The 17,950-nt window shown below is 38.7% G+C and overlaps 1 protein-coding gene across 8 annotated transcripts in view; it reads right to left on the bottom strand.

The window, feature by feature from the left end:
* Nucleotides 1–17,950, bottom strand: part of PTPDC1 (protein tyrosine phosphatase domain containing 1) — a 109,549-nt gene that overhangs the window by 37,225 nt on the left and 54,374 nt on the right. For 4 of the 8 annotated variants that reach the window (XR_007518657.1, XM_049895815.1, XM_049895821.1 and 1 more), the window contains exons 2-7: nucleotides 7,952–8,325; nucleotides 7,302–7,473; nucleotides 5,148–5,228; nucleotides 4,818–4,936; nucleotides 3,687–3,824; nucleotides 595–1,853 (exon numbers count right to left, since the gene is read on the bottom strand). Coding sequence is in view for 7 of the 8 variants with exons in the window: in XM_049895815.1 (XP_049751772.1) it covers nucleotides 595–1,853; nucleotides 3,687–3,824; nucleotides 4,818–4,936; nucleotides 5,148–5,228; nucleotides 7,302–7,473; nucleotides 7,952–8,144 (1,962 nt within the window). In the remaining variant the exon portion in view is untranslated. The remainder of the gene's footprint in view (nucleotides 1–594; nucleotides 1,854–3,686; nucleotides 3,825–4,817; nucleotides 4,937–5,147; nucleotides 5,229–7,301; nucleotides 7,474–7,951; nucleotides 8,326–17,950) is intronic. The other 4 variants (XM_049895817.1, XM_049895816.1, XM_049895819.1 and 1 more) reach the window with 1 other exon arrangement.

The raw sequence follows: 17,950 nt of genomic DNA, 5'->3' as shown, positions 1-17,950 counted from the left end.
ATTATTCACAACAGCAAAAGGTAGAAACAACTCAAGTGTCTTTCAACAGATGAATGGATAAACAAAATGTGGTATATACATGCAATGGAATATTATGCAGCCATAAAAAGGAATGAAGTTCTGATATATACTACAACATGGATGAATCTTGAAGACATTATGCTAAATGAAATAAGCCAGGCACAAAAGGACAAATACTGTATGATTCCATTTATATGAGGTATCTAAAATAGGCAAATTCATAGATACAGAAAGCAGAACTAAAGTAGAGATAACTAGAGGTTGACGGGAGAGGGAAATGGGGAGTCACTATTAAATAAGCATAGACTGAGATGATGAAAAAGATCTGGAAATAGAGAGTGTGATGTTTATACAACATTGTAAATGTACTTAATGTCACTGAATAGTATACTTAAAATTGGTTAATTTTATGTTATATAAATGTTACCGCAATAATTTTTTTTTTTAAAGTTAAGTATTATACAAATACGTCTTTAAATTTCCGTAACAAATAAATCTGGGAGAAAATATTTTTGCTCTCTCTCTGTCATACACACACACACACACACACACAATGAAATGAAATACAAATACCTGCCACATTTCTACCTTCCTTTTCACTTCTTCCTTTTCTACAAACTCATTTAAATTGGCCAGGGCTTTGGCTGCCAGTATTCTCCTTGCTTCAATACTCAATTCAGTTTGCAAAGCAACCTGCGGAGCTACTTCAGCCAGATTTTTGCTGTCTCTGTTTTCATGTCCAACGCAAAATTTCACTTTAGGAGTAGAGTCACAGTTTACAGAGGGGCAGCAAGTTCCACTACCCACCAGGATGGACTCCTGGCCCCAACTGCCAGGAGTTTCACGCTGACAGTTGTTCACTTGCTGGTGAGAATGGTTTTGTTCCTTATGGGTATTTGCAAAGTTGGGTGTAACTGGTTCTCCAGGGTTGTATAAACTTGAGACACCTGAAGAAAAGGTTCTACTCCGCTGTATTTCCTTTGGAATATCCCTCCTCGGAAAAAGTGGTAATTCATCATCTTTGAGTCCTTCCAAGCCCCCAAACTTAGCCTGATTCCAGAAAGAAAATGTATTCTGTACCAAAGTTTCTTTATTTAAATCTAGCTGTGGAGACTGTGGAACATAACAATGGCTTATGGTTTTCTGTTGCTTGAAGTTATGGCAAAGCAAGACTTGGGCAGGCACCGTCCATGGTGTCACACCTTGCTCCAAAAGTAACTCAGCCCGCTTTAAATCTGAGTCACTGTAGCTGAGCTGCCTTTTCAAACGAGTCAGTGGTTGCAGGCATTCAACATTCCTCCTCTTCCAAAGGGGATCAAGTACTTGCTCACTGGAAAGAATGTCATCCTGATTCTCAAAAGCTGCCGCTGCTGCCATGGGGCTGCAAGGGTCTGATGCATCGCTGTCATGCCTCATGAACTCTTTATCCAGTTGCACTGTAACCATCTCAGAAACTGTCTTTTCGATTTCAGCAGAGAGGTCTGGTACTTCTAACATTTTCTCCTTCACCACCGGCCTGTTCTCAGCTAAGTCCAGCAGCAATTTGCAGACGAGGTGAATAATTTTTGGCACATGTTTCAAAAGTCGTGCTTCATAACCATGAAGCAGGTGACGCTGGCGAGTCAGATATTGAGCTAAGGTGACGGCATGTGCTTTGGGATCACAGCAAGAAAATATATTGCGAAGAGGAATCAAAAACTGTGTAAATTCTCTTACACATAGTAGTTGTCCTCTAGTTTGTATGGAATTGGGTCGCTTTGCCCGAACAAATATAATTGCTTGGTCAGCAGTCATTCTTGTTGCAAAAACTAAGTAACATGCTATTAAAACACCTAAACAGTGAAGAAGAGAAGATTAGGGTGAGAAAAGCTCTGTTTTTATTTATCATTCTTTGATGATTTAAAACTTGAATATGTGTTAAACCATATAAATACAGGAACGTTTTAAGGACGATTTGTCATCATAACTTTGTAACTTTTTGTACGGATGTTTATTACTGTGTAAGAGTTTATCTATCTACTGTCTATGTGGCATCCTGTCCCTCTGACCCAGAACTTTTAGAGAGCAAGGACTGCCTTAGTCATCTCTCAGGTAGTAGCAAGTGAGTGTGAAGTAGAGGAAGGGACAACTGAATGAACTGATTATCTGGACCATCCATACTCATTAAGCCTAACTCCAGTGTGGAAGGCTATTCTTCTTTATTTTCACTCTGAACAGCTGTTGACATTTTCCACCCAATCAGCCTACACACTTTGCGCTTGCAATCCCCCTCCTCCGCGCCCATCTTTGTCATCAATTGTTGGCACGTTCCAGCCTGGCACTCTCCCTGATATTTGAACATTTTTTTCTTTTGGGATTATTTATATTCATAATCTGCTACTTTTCTTCCTGACCCTTCCTCTTCCAGACTGTGCCTACACTAATTTGTGTTTCTGTCCAGACCATGATATAACTCTATTTATCCATAAGAACTTGAAGATGCCAGCCTTAACAATGTAAACATATGTAACAATATGTGTTTTCTTCTTAATTAATATCAAGTTAAAAAAAATAATTCAAAGATAATAATTAATTCAAATATAATAATACGAAATCAAAAGGTAAATTCTTGCAGCATCTATATGATTCACCAAGTTTATGAGTATCTCGTCACGTTATGAAAAATGCAAAGCTCTGAAAACTGCATGTTCTCCCAGTACAGTGTTTGTTGCCATGGAGTCAATTCCATAGGGTACAATATATTTTTCTCACTATTACTTTAAGTATAAAATATTTGCAGAGCTATCATGTGAAAGGGAGAGTAAAAGTATCCTATGTAAACCCCAAGAACAGCCAGGCTTTGGCTCAGCCCCGAGAGCTAACAACCTCAGTCAGAACTAAATCCCTGTCGTTGGAGGCCCTCCTGAGCAGGCGGTGATCGCATGGCAGCTGCACCGTCGATGGGCATCAGGCGCTCGGCTGGATCAGATGACAAGGAAGATGTCAACCCTAAGATCTTTATCTTTGCCCCAGTACCAGCACTGTGATGAGATTCTGCTGCATTTTTAAGTAAAATCACTGATTTTTACATAGAATTCTAGGCACAGATAGACTCTCCTCCACAAACAAAATCCTTACACCTCCAAAAGTAGAAAGCACATGAGCTTCGGAGTCAGACACTCATGGGTTTAAATCTTGGCCCTGCCACTCGCTAAATGTAGCAAATTACTTAACTTCTCTCAGACTTCAGTGTTTTCAACTCACATTATTGTTAAAGATTTTAAGAGACAGAAGATATAAAATGAACATAATAAGAGAAATAACGCTTGTTATTTTCATTAATATTTCAATTAAGGTAAATTACATTTTTAAGTACATTATATATTAAAATGAAGTGTTGGATTTTTTTTTCCTTTAAAGAAGAAAATCAGCATGCTCATTTATCTCACTTTAGATGTTACTCAATGTGAGTTTTCAGGTCTAAGTCATTCAAGAGTACTCGAATGAACATATGATCATTTTAACAAACTACTTAAGACATTTCAAATGTATTTTACTTACTTCTTCCATTTGACCCTAAAGCATTGGTAGGATTCTGCAAAATACTTATCCTCTGGAACTAGGAAACATTCTCCCTTATATGTTTGAATAAACCTACAAGACAATAAACTTACTCCTACATTTACCTGTTCGACCAAGCCCTGCATGACAATGAATAGCTACTCTTCCTTCCTGTAAGGCAAATGTCATCACCTTCACCATATCCAAGATTGTAGTAAGAGATGCCACACCATAATCCTTCCATCCGAAATTGTAGAAATATACTGGGGATTGAAAAAAAGAAAAGAAAAAAGAAATCACCATTCAGGAAAAATACTTGCAAAGACATTTGAAGAGAATTCACAAAAAGTATAAAACTGTAAGGCACGTTATCTCAGTGGATATACAGGCTAAAAAGATAGGCCTTTTACATTTCAAGTAAGCTTATTGTTAATAATTCTTACAAAGCACATTCTATATTACTTAAGACGTTTCTTGCTAAAACTCAGCCAGAAAGAATTATGGCAAAGTAGTACTACAAATTAACGAAGTTAATGATCCACACTAAAATTACTCATCTGTGGAGGGAAAAAAGAAGAAAAATCTTAGGATGGAAACATCTAAATGACTGATGAATGGCTAGATTTTTCACCTAGAGTAAAAAAAAAAAGAGCTAGACACAAACTTCTTTTAAGTTCCAAAACTGCACATTTATCATTTCCAACCTGGCTTTGAATGTCACATGTTCAATGGATTCCACTCCAAAGCTCCTGTGAATGGAGAAGCCTCTGGGGTTGTCATATAAAGAATCACACTGAATGTCCCTAGAGTGGCAGAACTTTGTAGCAGTCAAAGTATAATATAATCCCAAATCCAATCCTGACTGCCAATTTTAAGCTGTGTCATTTTGGGCAAGTCAGTTGAACTTGTATAACAGAAACAACAACTGTGTTACAAAATTGCTTTAAGGTTTACATGAGATAACAGCATCTGACATACTACGGGCGTTCATTAAACGTGTTAACCATTATTATTAGTACAGTGTCTCATCCCGTATCCCTCTCACAGGAAAAAATTAATCCTGTACTTTCAACAATACCAAAAAAGGGTAGCATTATTTACAGTCAAATTCAGCTCATTTTATTTTTTACGAGTCCTACTACTATACAATAAGCTTTTATTTCCATCACTTTTTTTAACCTAAAAGCAGAGCAGAAAAGAGTCTCTAAGTACTGTCCTTGATAATTCGTGCAGAGGATCGGTGGGAAGGAACTTACTGCCAGCCTCCATGAAAGCTTCAGGACGGTAAGTGAAACCACTTTCTTGTTCCAGGGGGTTCCCACAGCTAGCATGCTCACCAGGACGCTGAAGGTTAATTATTGTTTTTATGCCACAGCTTAAAGAAAATGAAAACAAAACAAAACAAAAAATTAGTCACATTGCGAGCTAGTGTTAAAATTAATTACTCTCAAAACATTAATTTCTCATTTGAAATAAGCTCTTCACTGCCTATTATTAAAGATACGTTTTCATTTGAAGTCAAAAGCAACAAAAGAAAAAACACATCAGTTCCTTTACTACAATGTGTGAACAGTGAGAGCATTTACCTTCGGAACTGCTCGATGATGTGGTACTTTTCCATGAGCTCCGTGGATGGGCGAGCCATGGCCAGTATGTTATCAGTGACCCTGCAGGTGTGGGAAAAGAGCTGATGAGATACACAACACCTAGAATGTTCCAGCTCTAAGGACTACAGTGGGCAAGATATCAAGTTTCTACTTTTTGTATGATTTCAACAACTCTACAGGAATCTTCTTATACAAATCTGGCTGCAGTTTTATATCATGATCACATCTCTAAGAAACCTTAGCTTCTTAAAAACTATGCAAAAAACATCAGGACATAAAGTATTTGTGGACTTTAGCAACGTGTTTTCAAGGACTCTCAAGAGATTATTAAAGTAGACACAAGGGAGAAACCTCAGCGGGAGGCAAAAGTAACAATGTAGGATCAGTTATCCAAAGGTTAGCAACTAGATGAAGAGGGCTGACTCGGAAACATTTTTAGTTACTGAACTATCTGAACCTCAATTACCAACAGTGTTAAATGAGGATAATGATGCCTGCCTCACAGATTTGGTATAAGAATTAAATGTAATGTGGAAGTAAAGTCTTTAGTACAAATCCTAGCACGCGGTAATGAACAAACGCTGAGTTATCGTAATTCAGCAAAAAATACAGGCTTTGGAATTAATTGGGCCTCACTTCAAATGCTGTCTTTTCTACTTCCTAGCTATGTGCCAAATTACTCTGAACCTCAATCCCTTCATCAGTAAAACAGCAGTAGTAGCACCTGCTTCACAAGAGTTTTGTAGAGATTAGAGGGAATCACTTGAAAGCATTTAGCACAGTGCCCTGCCTGTAGCTGAGTGGATGTTTACTGAATAAATGAATGAACCAGGAAGTTCAATAAATGGCTGTCACACTCATTAGGACTCGGGCTTCACTCTGTTCTTTACAGATTTTTCATTGGTGGAAGATACATAAAGAAGTCTGTCAGGAGGGTGGATCACAGGAATCTGGGAAGAACTACTGAAACGTTACATTAACAGAGCAGGATCCAAAAAGATCCTCCCCCTGAAACAATGCCTGGAATTTAACAGGGATCGGTGTTTGGGAACCCCAAATCTGAGCAGTGCTTAGTGTAAGATCAGGGGATGCAACTTAAAAGCAGCAGAGGTGAAAGAGATTAAAAGGCTTAGTCAACAACAAACCAAAAATATTCCTGCGACCTTAAGCTGCATTATTAGAAATTCACCTGTCTGACTACACCTCAGGAATAATGTTCACTTCTTTACGTCACTCTTTAGGAAAGTCGGTGATTGGCTACCATACACTCTGAGGACAATGACAGTGGGCCCCAACCATAAGAGATCACTACAGATGTATCCAGCAGATTCAACATGTCAAAGTGCAGACTGCAAGGTAGATAAGTTGGTCAACAAATACCTAAATGGACTCTTGGTGTATAAAACGATTAAAGAACTACTAGAGTTCTTTAAACAGTGAATTCCTCCAAGGGTACCTCAAATGTAATTTATCAGAATTTTTCGGAGATGTCACCACATCAAAAAAAGTATACTTTGTAGTTTACTGTTAAAAATAAAAACAGTATGATTCAAAATACTCATGTTAACTCTACCTACAAACCACAAACAGTGTAAGCATCTCTTATTGTCTACTGAACTGATAATGTACTATTTCTATTAAGGTAGACTTGAAGTATCTTAGTGTAAAAATGCTTCCCTTTTATACAGAATACAGTAACAAGATAAAAACGAGGCTAAAAGCTTACCATAGAAAAGTGAAAAACTACTTATCTACCTCATAATTTCAAATTTATAGCTGAACATTGCTATTTTTTCTAACAATTTCTGAAATTTAAGAGCTATTTAATCACTAATTTCCTTAAGACACTTTACGTACATCATTTCACTTAATTTTCAGATGCAAAAAACCCCCAAACTCAGGAGGTTGGTTTATTTCCATTTTAAAGACAAGGAAATAAAGGTTTAGAATGCTTGTGTGAGTAGCCCAAGATCACACAACTCCTAAAGTGGCAAAACCAGGGTGGAAGGCAAGATACTCTGACTTCAAAATCCCATAGTCTTTCTTCCACATTCCCCGGTATTACAGATGCTTTCACTCCTTATCCTACTTAGCATTAGGTGTTCCCTACAGAGGACTGGCAGGCTCAATTACCAGGATGAGTAGACCCCCTTAATGGCTTGCTCCTGATCGCTCCAGCGGGCTGGGTTTTCATACTTGCAGGCTCTACCACCACATGCCATGGAACAGGCCATGTGTCCAGGAATGACATGTCGCAAACGCTCCCCTACTTTTGTGTACTTTGGTGTTGGGCGTCCTGAATTTCCTAGAACATACAAGAAAGAGAAGATTCAAAATGCCTCTCTCTAAATGGAACAGTAACACAGGAAACAGTTTCCATTTTATCTCTGGATTTAGACAACGAACAAATTCTAGGTCCCCTTCACCTTGTCAAGAATAAAACTGTTTCCTTTTCATGATAAGTACACTATATCCTAATATAAAAAAGCATTTACATACAATAATATTCATATATTGTACTGGTAAAGAAGAGAAAGAAACTGTAATTGTAACTGTAAAAGCAGTTATTTTTCAACCTACATTTTTAATAAAAAACTCAAAACATTAGATTATTTTGTCTCCTATTATATATCCACTAAAATTCTTAGCAGAAAAGCTGTAACAAATACAACACAAATTTAATTGCCACAGTTTACAAAGGTATAAATACAATACAACCTGTTCACTTTCCTTAAATTTAAATACAATGGTGTGGCAACACATAAGAAGAAAAAAAGCATTACTTTTTCCCTCTGCGCAGCTGATGGAGGCCACGGCCACCATCACCTGAAGGGAGGATGGGGAGAGCATCCTGATGGTGGAGCTGCGCCGCCGCTGCTGCAGCCACAGGAGGGGGTCTGAAGAGGAGTGCCTTCGGCCCTGGAAAAAGGTGCTGAGGAAGTTTACGGCTGAGAGCCTCCTAGGCGGGTCCTGCATGGCTGCTTGGGGCTCCAAGGAGGAAGGAGCTAGGGGCAAAGTAGATCTCAACCCACAGCCTGCTCACAGATGAAGTTACACTGCGATGTGTGCATCATGCTGTATGATCTAACAGCTATTCAGGGTAGGCTGACTTGTTTCCATGGTGACAAACAAAGGAACTACTGATTCCCATTTAGATCTGTAGAGGCAAAACTGTATCAATGGACTGCATTTTGGACAAATTGTTCAAATACAGGCAAGAATAATTTGTATTTTAAATTGATTATTTCTAAATCGAGACTACTGTATTTTGTTTTTCAAATGCACATAAAAAAATACAACTGCTCAAAGAATTACCCCCAAAACGTTATAATAAATTTAGAAAAATGTCTTTACGACACAAACACTACCTTTTACACACATATTAAAAGGCTTAAATTCTGGATACTCTGGGGAAAAATCTCTTCCCTGGAACAGGGTAGACAAAAAAGTTAATTGTAATAAAGTGGGGTGTGCTAGATGACTTATAATATTTATTAAAAGATCACTGAATTATTCATAACCAAAAACTATTTTTTCTTGAAAGATTAAAGAAACACTTGCATAGTACAAATAAAGATATTTGTAGGGCTGATATATTAGCCAGAAGACATTTAATTTCTGTTTTTATTTTCAGAATATGAAAAACCTACTTCTTGGTTATGCCTTGATTTGGATGCTTACAGCAAGTCACAGTTCTCAAAAAACAAAAACACTGTTCTCTGCCTTTTGCTGCTGACTATAGGAAAAAAGCTTGAATAATGTCTTGGCAGGGGCATAGGGAAAAAATTCACTAAGTGTGGCATTTTTAAAGGAACTGGATGAGGAGGAGGTAGCAACTTGAGGATAACGGACATAAAAAACCCCAGAAAGTATAAAAACCACCCACTGCATGCATTGTCCACCTCCTCCCCTGTTAATGTCAGCCTATGTACAAACGGTATTTCAGCCACATGCAGGCTGGCTGGAAGCAACCTACTGCCATGGGTATAGTTCCTTTTGTTCTAATAGTTAAGCTAAGTATGCTCCTTTTTAAATGTCCTCCCCCAACGATATGCATTTTTGCCAAATAAGACAGAGACATGGAAGGCCTATTTGGTGCCCAAATTCCTCTTCCATGTGCATGTTATATAGTATACAGCAATGAAAAAAACTTTTTATTCTTTTTTTAAATGTGGCCAGTCCAAGAAGTATATAACCTTCCTGCCTGGAGGAGTGATCTAAGGAACACTTTAGGCAAGGCCTGTAAGAACTCTCATGGTAACAAAGGAACAGTAGTTCCATTTGACTGTTAGGGGGGCTATATGACAGGAAGGAGAAGACAAGGTGAGAAAGACAAATTGGAACCTAATTGTTACAGGGCAAGGCTTCCCAGCTCGGGACTAGGCCCTGCTTAGATTACCTTCTTCTGACCAAGAATGACCAGGAGACGCTCAGAGATTCCACACAAACAAAGGCTTATTAGGGACAGAGTAAAAGGCTTGCGAGGGAGAGTAGTAGATGAGGGGTTTCCACCTACGCTAGCCTCCAGTCTCTCACTGAACAAAGGATTCCCTAGGGCTTATAAAAGTGTTTAGGCTGAACAAACGCATTATCTTTATTCATTAGATGGGTGGAGATTCCTAGCAGAAGGGGTGGGATTATGAAAATCAAATGCATGTGCCGTTAGAATTCAAGATGGACTTCCTCGCAGAGGTTGCTGGAACCAAGATGGAGTCTGTAACAAAGGCTGCCGGGAGGTCATACAGGACTTATTGTGCATGCGTGATGCCTCTGGATCTTGGTTTGAGCCCCAGGGAGGGGTACATGCTCATGTTTGTCTCACATGGAAGGTCATTCATAGTCCACGTTGTTCTTTACTGCACGTGCTCAGCACCTGGTGAGGCCTTGAAAAACAACTCAGGAAGATTATCAGTCATTTATAGCTGGTCAAGCACACAGGGCTTTGAAATGTAGCCCCTTATCTTGTCTAACTACCTAGTTTGCTAATTACAAGTAGTTTTTGGGTGCCAGCAGCAAACATTACATGGCGGTCTGCACTTAGGTTTAGATTCAGAGACTATCATTTAAATATTTGTTTTGGCTTAAGAGAAGTTTTAAAAATCAAGTCAGTCTCTCACACAAAAACTTATATATACCTTGCTACACACTCCCAATTACTCTCCCCTCAATGAGACAGCCTGCTCCCTCCCTCCACTCACTCTTTTCGTGTCCATTTCACCAGCTTCCAACCCCCTCCATCCTCTCATCTCCCCTCCAGGCAGGAGATGCCAACATAGTCTCAAGTGTCCACCTGATCCAAGAAGCTCGCTCCTCACCAGCATCCCTCTCCAACCCACTGTCCAGTCCAATCCCTGTCTGAAGTGTTGGCTTTGGGAATGGTTCCTGTCCTGGGCCAACAGAAGGTTTGGGGGCCATGACCACCTGGGTCCTTCTAGTCTCAGTCAGACCATTAAGTCTGGTCTTTTTACAAGAATTGGTGGTCTGCATCCCACTGCTTTCCTGCTTCTTCAGGGGTTCTCTCTTGTGTTCCCTGTCAGGGCAGTCATTGGTTGTAGCCGGGCACCATCTAGCTCTTCTAGTCTCAGGCTGATGTAGTCTCTGGTTTATGTGACATTTTCTGTCTCTTGGGCTCATAATTACTTTGTGTCTTCGGTGTTCTTCATTCCCCTTTGATTCAGGTGGGTTGAGACCAATTGATGCATCTTAGATGGCCGCTTGATAGCGTTTAAGACCCCAGACACCACTCTTCAAAGTGAGATGCAGAATATTTTCTTAATAGATTTTATTTTGCCAATTGACTTAGATGTCCCCTGAATCCATGGTCCCCAAACCCCCGTCCCTGCTATGCTTGGCTTCAAAGCATTCAATTTATTCAGGAAACTACTTTGCTTTTGGTTTAGCCCTGTTGTGCTGATCTCGCCTGTCTATCTCTTCACCTAAAATAAAACTTATCTACTATTTAATTAGTGAAAACCCCTCTCCATTCCTCCCTCCCTCCCCTCTCTCGTAACCATCAAAGAATATTTTCTTCACTCTTTAAACTATTTCTCCAGTTCTTATAATAGTGGTCTTATACAATATTTGTCCTTTTGCAACTAATTTCACTTAGCATAATGCTTTCCAGATTCCTCCAGGTTATGAAATGTTTCACAGATTCCTCACTGTTCTTTATCGATGTGTAGTATTCCATTATGTGAATATACCATAATTTATTTATTCATTCATCCGTTGATGGGCACCTTGGTTGGTTCCATCTTTTTGCTATTGTAAACACTGCTGCACTGAACATGGCTGTGCATATATCTCTTCATGTAAAGGCTCTTATTTCTCTAGGATACATTCCAAGGACTGGGATTGCTGGATAGTATGGTAGTTCTATTTCTAACTTTGTAAGGAAGCACCAAATTGATTTCCAAAGTGGTTGTACCATTTTACATTCCCACCAGCAGTGTGTAAGTGTTCCAATCTCTCCACAGCCTCTCCAATATTTATTGTTTTGTGTTTTTTTGGATTAATGCCAGCCTTGTTGAAGTGAGATGAAATCTCATTGTAGTTTTGATTTGCATTTCTCTAATGGCTAATGATCGTGAGCATTTCCTCATGTATCTGTTAGCTACCTGAATGTCTTCTTTGGTGCAGTATCAATTCATATCTTTTGCCCATTTTTTAATTGGGTTATTTGTCTTTTTGCAGTTGAGTTTTTTACAGTATTATGTAGATTTTAGAGATCAGGTGCTGATCAGAAATGTCATAGCTAAAAACTTTTTCCCCGTCTATAGGCAGTCTTTTTACTCTTTCGGTGAAGTCTTTGGATGAGCATAGGTGTTTGATTTTTAGGAGCTCCCAGTTATCTAGTTTTTCTTCTACATTCTTTATAATGTTTTGTATATTGTTTATGCCATGTATTCAGGTTCCTAACATCGTCTCTATTTTTTCTTCCATGATCTTTATCGTTTTAGATTTTATATTTAGCTCTTTGATCCATTTTGAGTTAGTTTTTGTGCACGCAGTGAGGCATGGGTCTTGTTTCATTTTTTTGCAGATGAACATCCAGTTATGCCAACACCATTTGTTAAAAAGACTGCCTTTTCTCCATTCGATGGATTTGGGGCCTTTATTGAAGACCAATTGACCATAGGTGGATGGGTTTACATCTGGATTCTCAATTCTGTTCCATTGGTCCATGTATCTGTTGTTGTACCAGTACCAGGCTGTTTTGACTACTGTGGCAGTATAACACTTTCTAAAATCAGGTAAAGTAAGGCCTCCCACTTTGTTCTTCTTTTTCAGTAATGCCTTATTTATCCAAGCCCTCTTTCCTTTCCATACGAAGTTGGTGATTTGCTTCTCCATCTCATTAAAGAATGTCGTTGGGATTTGGATTGGAATTGTATTAAATGTATAGATCGCCTTTGGTAGAATACATATTTTTATAATGTTAAGTCTTCCTATCCACGAGCAAGGTATGTTCTTCCACTTATGTAAGTCTCTTTTGGTTTCTTGCAGAAGTGTACTGCAGTTTTCTTTGTATAAGTTTTTACATCTCTGGTAAGATTTATTCCGAAGTATTTTATCTTCTTGGGGGCTACTGTGAATGGCATTGATTTGGTGATTTCCTCCTTGATGTTCTTTTTGTTGGTGTAGAAGAATCTAACTGATTTTTGTATGTTTATCTTGTATCCCGATACTCTACTGAACTCTTCTATTAGTTTCAGTAGTTTTCTGGAGGGTTCCTTAGGGTTTTCTGTGTATAAGATCGTGTCATCTGCAAATAGAGATACTTTGACTTCTTCCTTGCCAATCTGGATGCCCTTTATTTCTTTATCTAGCCTAATTGCTCTGGCTAGGACTTCCAGCACAATGTTGAATAAGAGTGGTGATAAAGGGCATCCTTCCCTGGTTCCCGATCTCAATGGGAAAGTTTTCAGGCTCTCTCCATTTAGGGTGATGTTGGCTGTTGGCTTTGTATAAATGCCCTTTATTATGTTGAGGATTTTTCCTTCTATTCTTATCTTGCCTAGAGTTTTGATCATGAACGACTGTTGAACTTTGTCAAAAGCTTTTTCTGCATCAATTGATAAAATCATGTGATTCTTGTCTTTTGTTTTATTTATGTGATGGATTACATTAATTGTTTTTCTAACGTTGAACCTTCCCTGCGTACCTGGTATGAATCCCACTTGGTCATGGTGAATTATTTTTTTGATATGTTTTTGAATTCTATTGGCTACAATTTTGTTGAGAATTTTTGCATCTACATTCATGAGGGATATAGGTCTATAATTTTCTTTTCTTGCGGTGTCTTTACCTGCTTTTGGTATCAGGGATATGGTGGCTTCATAGAATGAGTTTGGTAGTATTCCGTCCTTTTCTATGCTCTGAAATACTTTTAGTAGTAGTGGTGTTAACTCTTCTCTGAAAGTTTGGTAGAGCTCTTCAGTGAAGCCATCCGGAAAAGGGCTTTTTTTTTGTTGGGAGTTTTTTGATTACCTTTTCAATCTCTTCTTTTGTTATGGGTCTATTTAGTTGCTCTACCTCTGTTTGTGTTAGTTTATATAGGTAGTAGGTTTCTAGGAATTCATCCATTTCTTTTAGCTTTTCAAATTTGTTTGAGTATAGTTTTTCATAGTAATAAGATAGAATTCTTTTAATTTCATTTTGGTCTGTTGTAATATCGCCCGTCTCATTTCTTATTCAGATTATTTGCTTCCCCTCCTTTTTTTCTTTTGTCAGTTTGGCCAGTGGTTTATCAATTTTGTTGATTTTTTTAAAAAACCAGCTTTGGTCTTGTTAATTCTTTCAATTGTTTTTCTGTTTTCTATTTCATTTAGATCAGCTCTAATTTTTATTATTTGTTTTCTTCCAGTGCCTGTGGGTTTCTTTTGCTGCTCTCTTTCTATATGTTCAAGTTGTAGGGATAATTCTTTGATTTTGGCCCTTTCTTCTTTTTGGATGTGTACATTTATTGATATAAATTGGCCTCTGAGCACTGCTTTTGCTGTGTCCCAAAGGTTCTGATAGGAAGTGTTTTCATTCTCATTGGATTCTCTGAATTTCTTTATTCTATCCTTAACGTCTTCTATATTCCAGTCTTTTTTGAGCAGGGTATTGTTCAGTTTCCAAGTGTTTGATTTCTTTTTCCTGCTTTTCCTGTTATTGATTTCCACTTTTATGGCCTTAAGGTCAGAGAAGATACTTTGTAATATTTCAGTGTTTTGTATTCTGCGAAGGCTTGCTTTATGATCTAATATATGGTCTATTCTAGACAATGTTCCATGTGCACTAGAAAAGAAAGTATAGTTGGCTGCTGTTGGGTGGAGTGTTCTGTATATGTCTACAAGGTCAAGTTGGTTGATTGTGGCATTTAGATCTTCCGTGTCTTTATCAAGCTTCTTTCTGGATGTCCGCTCCTTCATTGAAAGTGGTGTGTTGAAGTCTCCTACTATTATTGTGGAGCTGTCTATCTCACCTTTCAATGCTGATAGAGTTTGTTTTATGTATCTTGCAGCCCTGTCACTGGGTACAAAAATATTTAATATTGTTATATCTTCTTGGTATATTGTCTCTTTAATCACTATATAGAGTCCTTCCTTATCCTTTCTGATGGATTTAACTTTAAAGTCTATTTTGTCAGAAATTAATGTTGCCAATCTTCTTTTTTGATTGTTGTTTGCTTGATATATTTTCTTCCATCCTTTGAGTTTTACTTTGTTTGTGTCTCTAAGTCTAAGGTATGTCTCTTGCAGGTAGCAAATAGATGAATCTTGTTTTTTAATCTATTCTGCCACTCTCCATCTCTTTATTGGTGCATTTAGTCCATTCACATTCAGGGTAATTATGGATAGGTATGAATTTAGTGCTATCATTTTGATATCTTTTTTTGTGCACTGACAGTTTTTTTTTCCCCACTTGATTTTATGTGCTGAGTAGATTTTCTTTATATATTGTCCTTTCCTCATATTTGTTGTTAATTTTGTTTCTGCTGAGTCCGTATTTTTCCCTTGTATTTTATTTTGATGAGTAGGATAGTTTGTCTCCTTTGTGGTTACCTTATTATTTACCCCTATATGTCTAAATTTAAAACTAACTTTTATTTCTTTGTATCATAGTATCTTCCTCTCCATATGGAAGGTATATGCTTACATTTCTTAGTCCCTCTTTATTATTTTAAAGTGTCTTCTTTTACATAATAACATCGCTGTTACCCTGTGTTGGGCTTTTTTTTTTTATACTCTTGCTTTGTTTTTTTGGATTTCCCTGTCTGGGTTGACTTCTGGTTGCTCTGCCCAGTGTTCTAGTCTTGGGTTGATACCCTATATTATTGATTTTCTAACCAAAGAACTCCCTTTAGTATTTCTTGAAGTTTTCGTTTGGTTTTTATAAATTCCCTCAACTTGTGTTTATCTGGAAATGTCTTAATTTTACCTTCATATTTAAGAGACAGTTTTGATGGATATATGATTCTTGGCAGGCAATTTTTTTTTCCTTCAATTTTTTAAATATGTCATCCCATTGCCTTCTTGCCTGCATGGTTTCTGCTGAGTAGTCCGAGCTTATTCTTATTGGCTCTCCTTCCTAGGTGACTTTTCGTTTATCCCTCACTGCTCTTTAATTCTCTCTTTATCTTTGGTTTTAGCAAGTTTGATTACAATATGTCTTGGTGACTTTATTTTAACATCTACCTTATATGGAGTTTGATGAGCATCTTGGATAGATATCTTCTCATCTTTCACAACATCAGGGAAGTTTTCTGCCAACAAATCTTCAACAATCTTCTCTGCATTTTCTGTTATCCCTCCCTGTTCTGGTACTCCAATCACTTGTAGGTTATTTCTCTTGATAGAGTCCCACATGATTCTTAAGGTTTCTTCATTTTTTTTAATTCTTTTATCTGATTTTTCTTCAAATATATTTTGCCAAGTGATTTATCTTCGAGTTCAGAAATTCTAGCTTCTACTTGCTCAATTCTGCTCCTCTGACTTTCTGTTGAGTTGTCTAATTCTGTAATTTTATTGTTAATCTTCTGAATTTCTGATTGCTGTCTATGGATTTTTCCAGGTTATTAAACTTTTCATTATGTTCCTAAATAATCTTTCTAATTTCTTCAATTGCTTTATCTGTGTGTTCCTTGGCTTGTTCTGTGTATTGCCTCATTTCCTTCCTGATGTCTTGAAGGGTTCTGTATATTAAACTTTTGTATTCTGCATCTGGTAACTCCAGGAATGCACTTTCATCTAGAAGATCCCTGGATTCCTTGTTTTGAGAGCCTGTTGAGGTGATCAGGGTCTATTTCTTATGTGATTTGATATTGACTGTTGTCTCTGAGCCATCTATAAGTTATTGTATTAGTTTATGCTTGCTTACTGTGTCACAGCTGCTTGCTTTGTTTTGTTTTGGTATACCCCTATGGGTTGCTTGAGTGAGCTAGCTTGATTATTTTCGCCTTTGGAGCTCTGGTGTCCTGTCCCCAGCTGGCTAGAGCTGTTATCAGGTACATCAGTCTAGGAGTCCATTCAGTTTTCTTGTATGAATTCAGCTCAGGTTTCCAGGTAGCTGATCATCAAGTGTGTGGTACAGGCTCTGTCCTACAGCCTTAGAGGGGCAGGGGTGATTGGCATATATACTGGTATCTGATTGTAGCAGGGGGTCATGCTCTGAACAAGGCAGGGGGCTGAGAACTGACCCACAAGTGCCTCTGAAGAAAACGTGTCTCTGTTCCCTACAGCGTGCTGGTGGGTGGGTTCTGCAGAGGGACCATGGGCACCCAAAGTTTTTGGTTGTAAGGACTGGGAGGTACCAGTTATCTTTGGACCCCTGTCATGGGTGGCTGGGTGACCTGAGTGGAGCTACCAGTCCTTAGGTCCCTGATGTGGGTAGGTGAGGACCTTGTTTAATAGGCAAAGCAATGTCAAATGTCAAACACCCATCTCTATACCGCACAGCTGAAATGGTTGGAGTTTGCCAACTAGGGTCTATTCTCCCAAAATAGGCCCACACAGGCCCATGCAGAAGGGAAAGGTACTCAAGGTCCACGGATGGTTTATGCCTGGTCAGGAGCCGCTTCTGTCCTGAGCTCCCCTGGTTAATGGAGCTAGCAAATTATCTTTTCCCCCCAGTTACAAATTTTTTCCTTCCCCAAGGCCAGGAGGATGGCTTTAGGTGCTCACCAGGGTCTATCTCAGGCCCAGAGATTCAGCCACTGAGGCCGGCTTGGGGGCGGGGGGGGGTGCAGTTAAATATATGCAAGTGCTTAGCTTTTGCTGAGAGCACCATTCTCCTCAGGTTCCAGAGGTGTGAGTAGGCTGTGCAGTTCACTGATTCTTCCTGAGAAAACTGCGGCCGAATGCTAGTACCAGCCTGCCCCTGCCACGCCATTCCAGGAATGGTGCCTGAGGGCTCCCCACGATTCAGGTCCAGTAACTCCTCTCCACTTCTGAATGGTCTCTTCCTTACCCTGACCCTCAGTTCATTGTCTAAGCTTACCTTTGATGCTCAGGGCTCCCAGCTTGTCACAAATATACTAGTTTCACTTGTTTTTTCGGGTCTTTGTTGTAAAGAAGGCTCGCCGGAAGCATCTGTCTATTCTGCCATCTTGGCTCCGCCTCGCACAAATTGTTTTTGGACATTAGTTCAATTCCTACAATGTCTCAGCACTCTCCCCCTTTCCCTTTACACCCCAGGTTCTCATGTCCATTTGTCTCATTTTCCTGTCCCTTCCTGCTTTCTTGTCTTTGTTTTTGGGCAGGTATTGCCCATTTGGTTTCATATACTTGATTGAACTA

The sequence above is a fragment of the Elephas maximus genome, chromosome 9, assembly GCF_024166365.1.
Source record: "Elephas maximus indicus isolate mEleMax1 chromosome 9, mEleMax1 primary haplotype, whole genome shotgun sequence".
Taxonomy (NCBI): domain Eukaryota; kingdom Metazoa; phylum Chordata; class Mammalia; order Proboscidea; family Elephantidae; genus Elephas; species Elephas maximus.
This window is presented reverse-complemented; position numbering and strand designations above follow the sequence as displayed.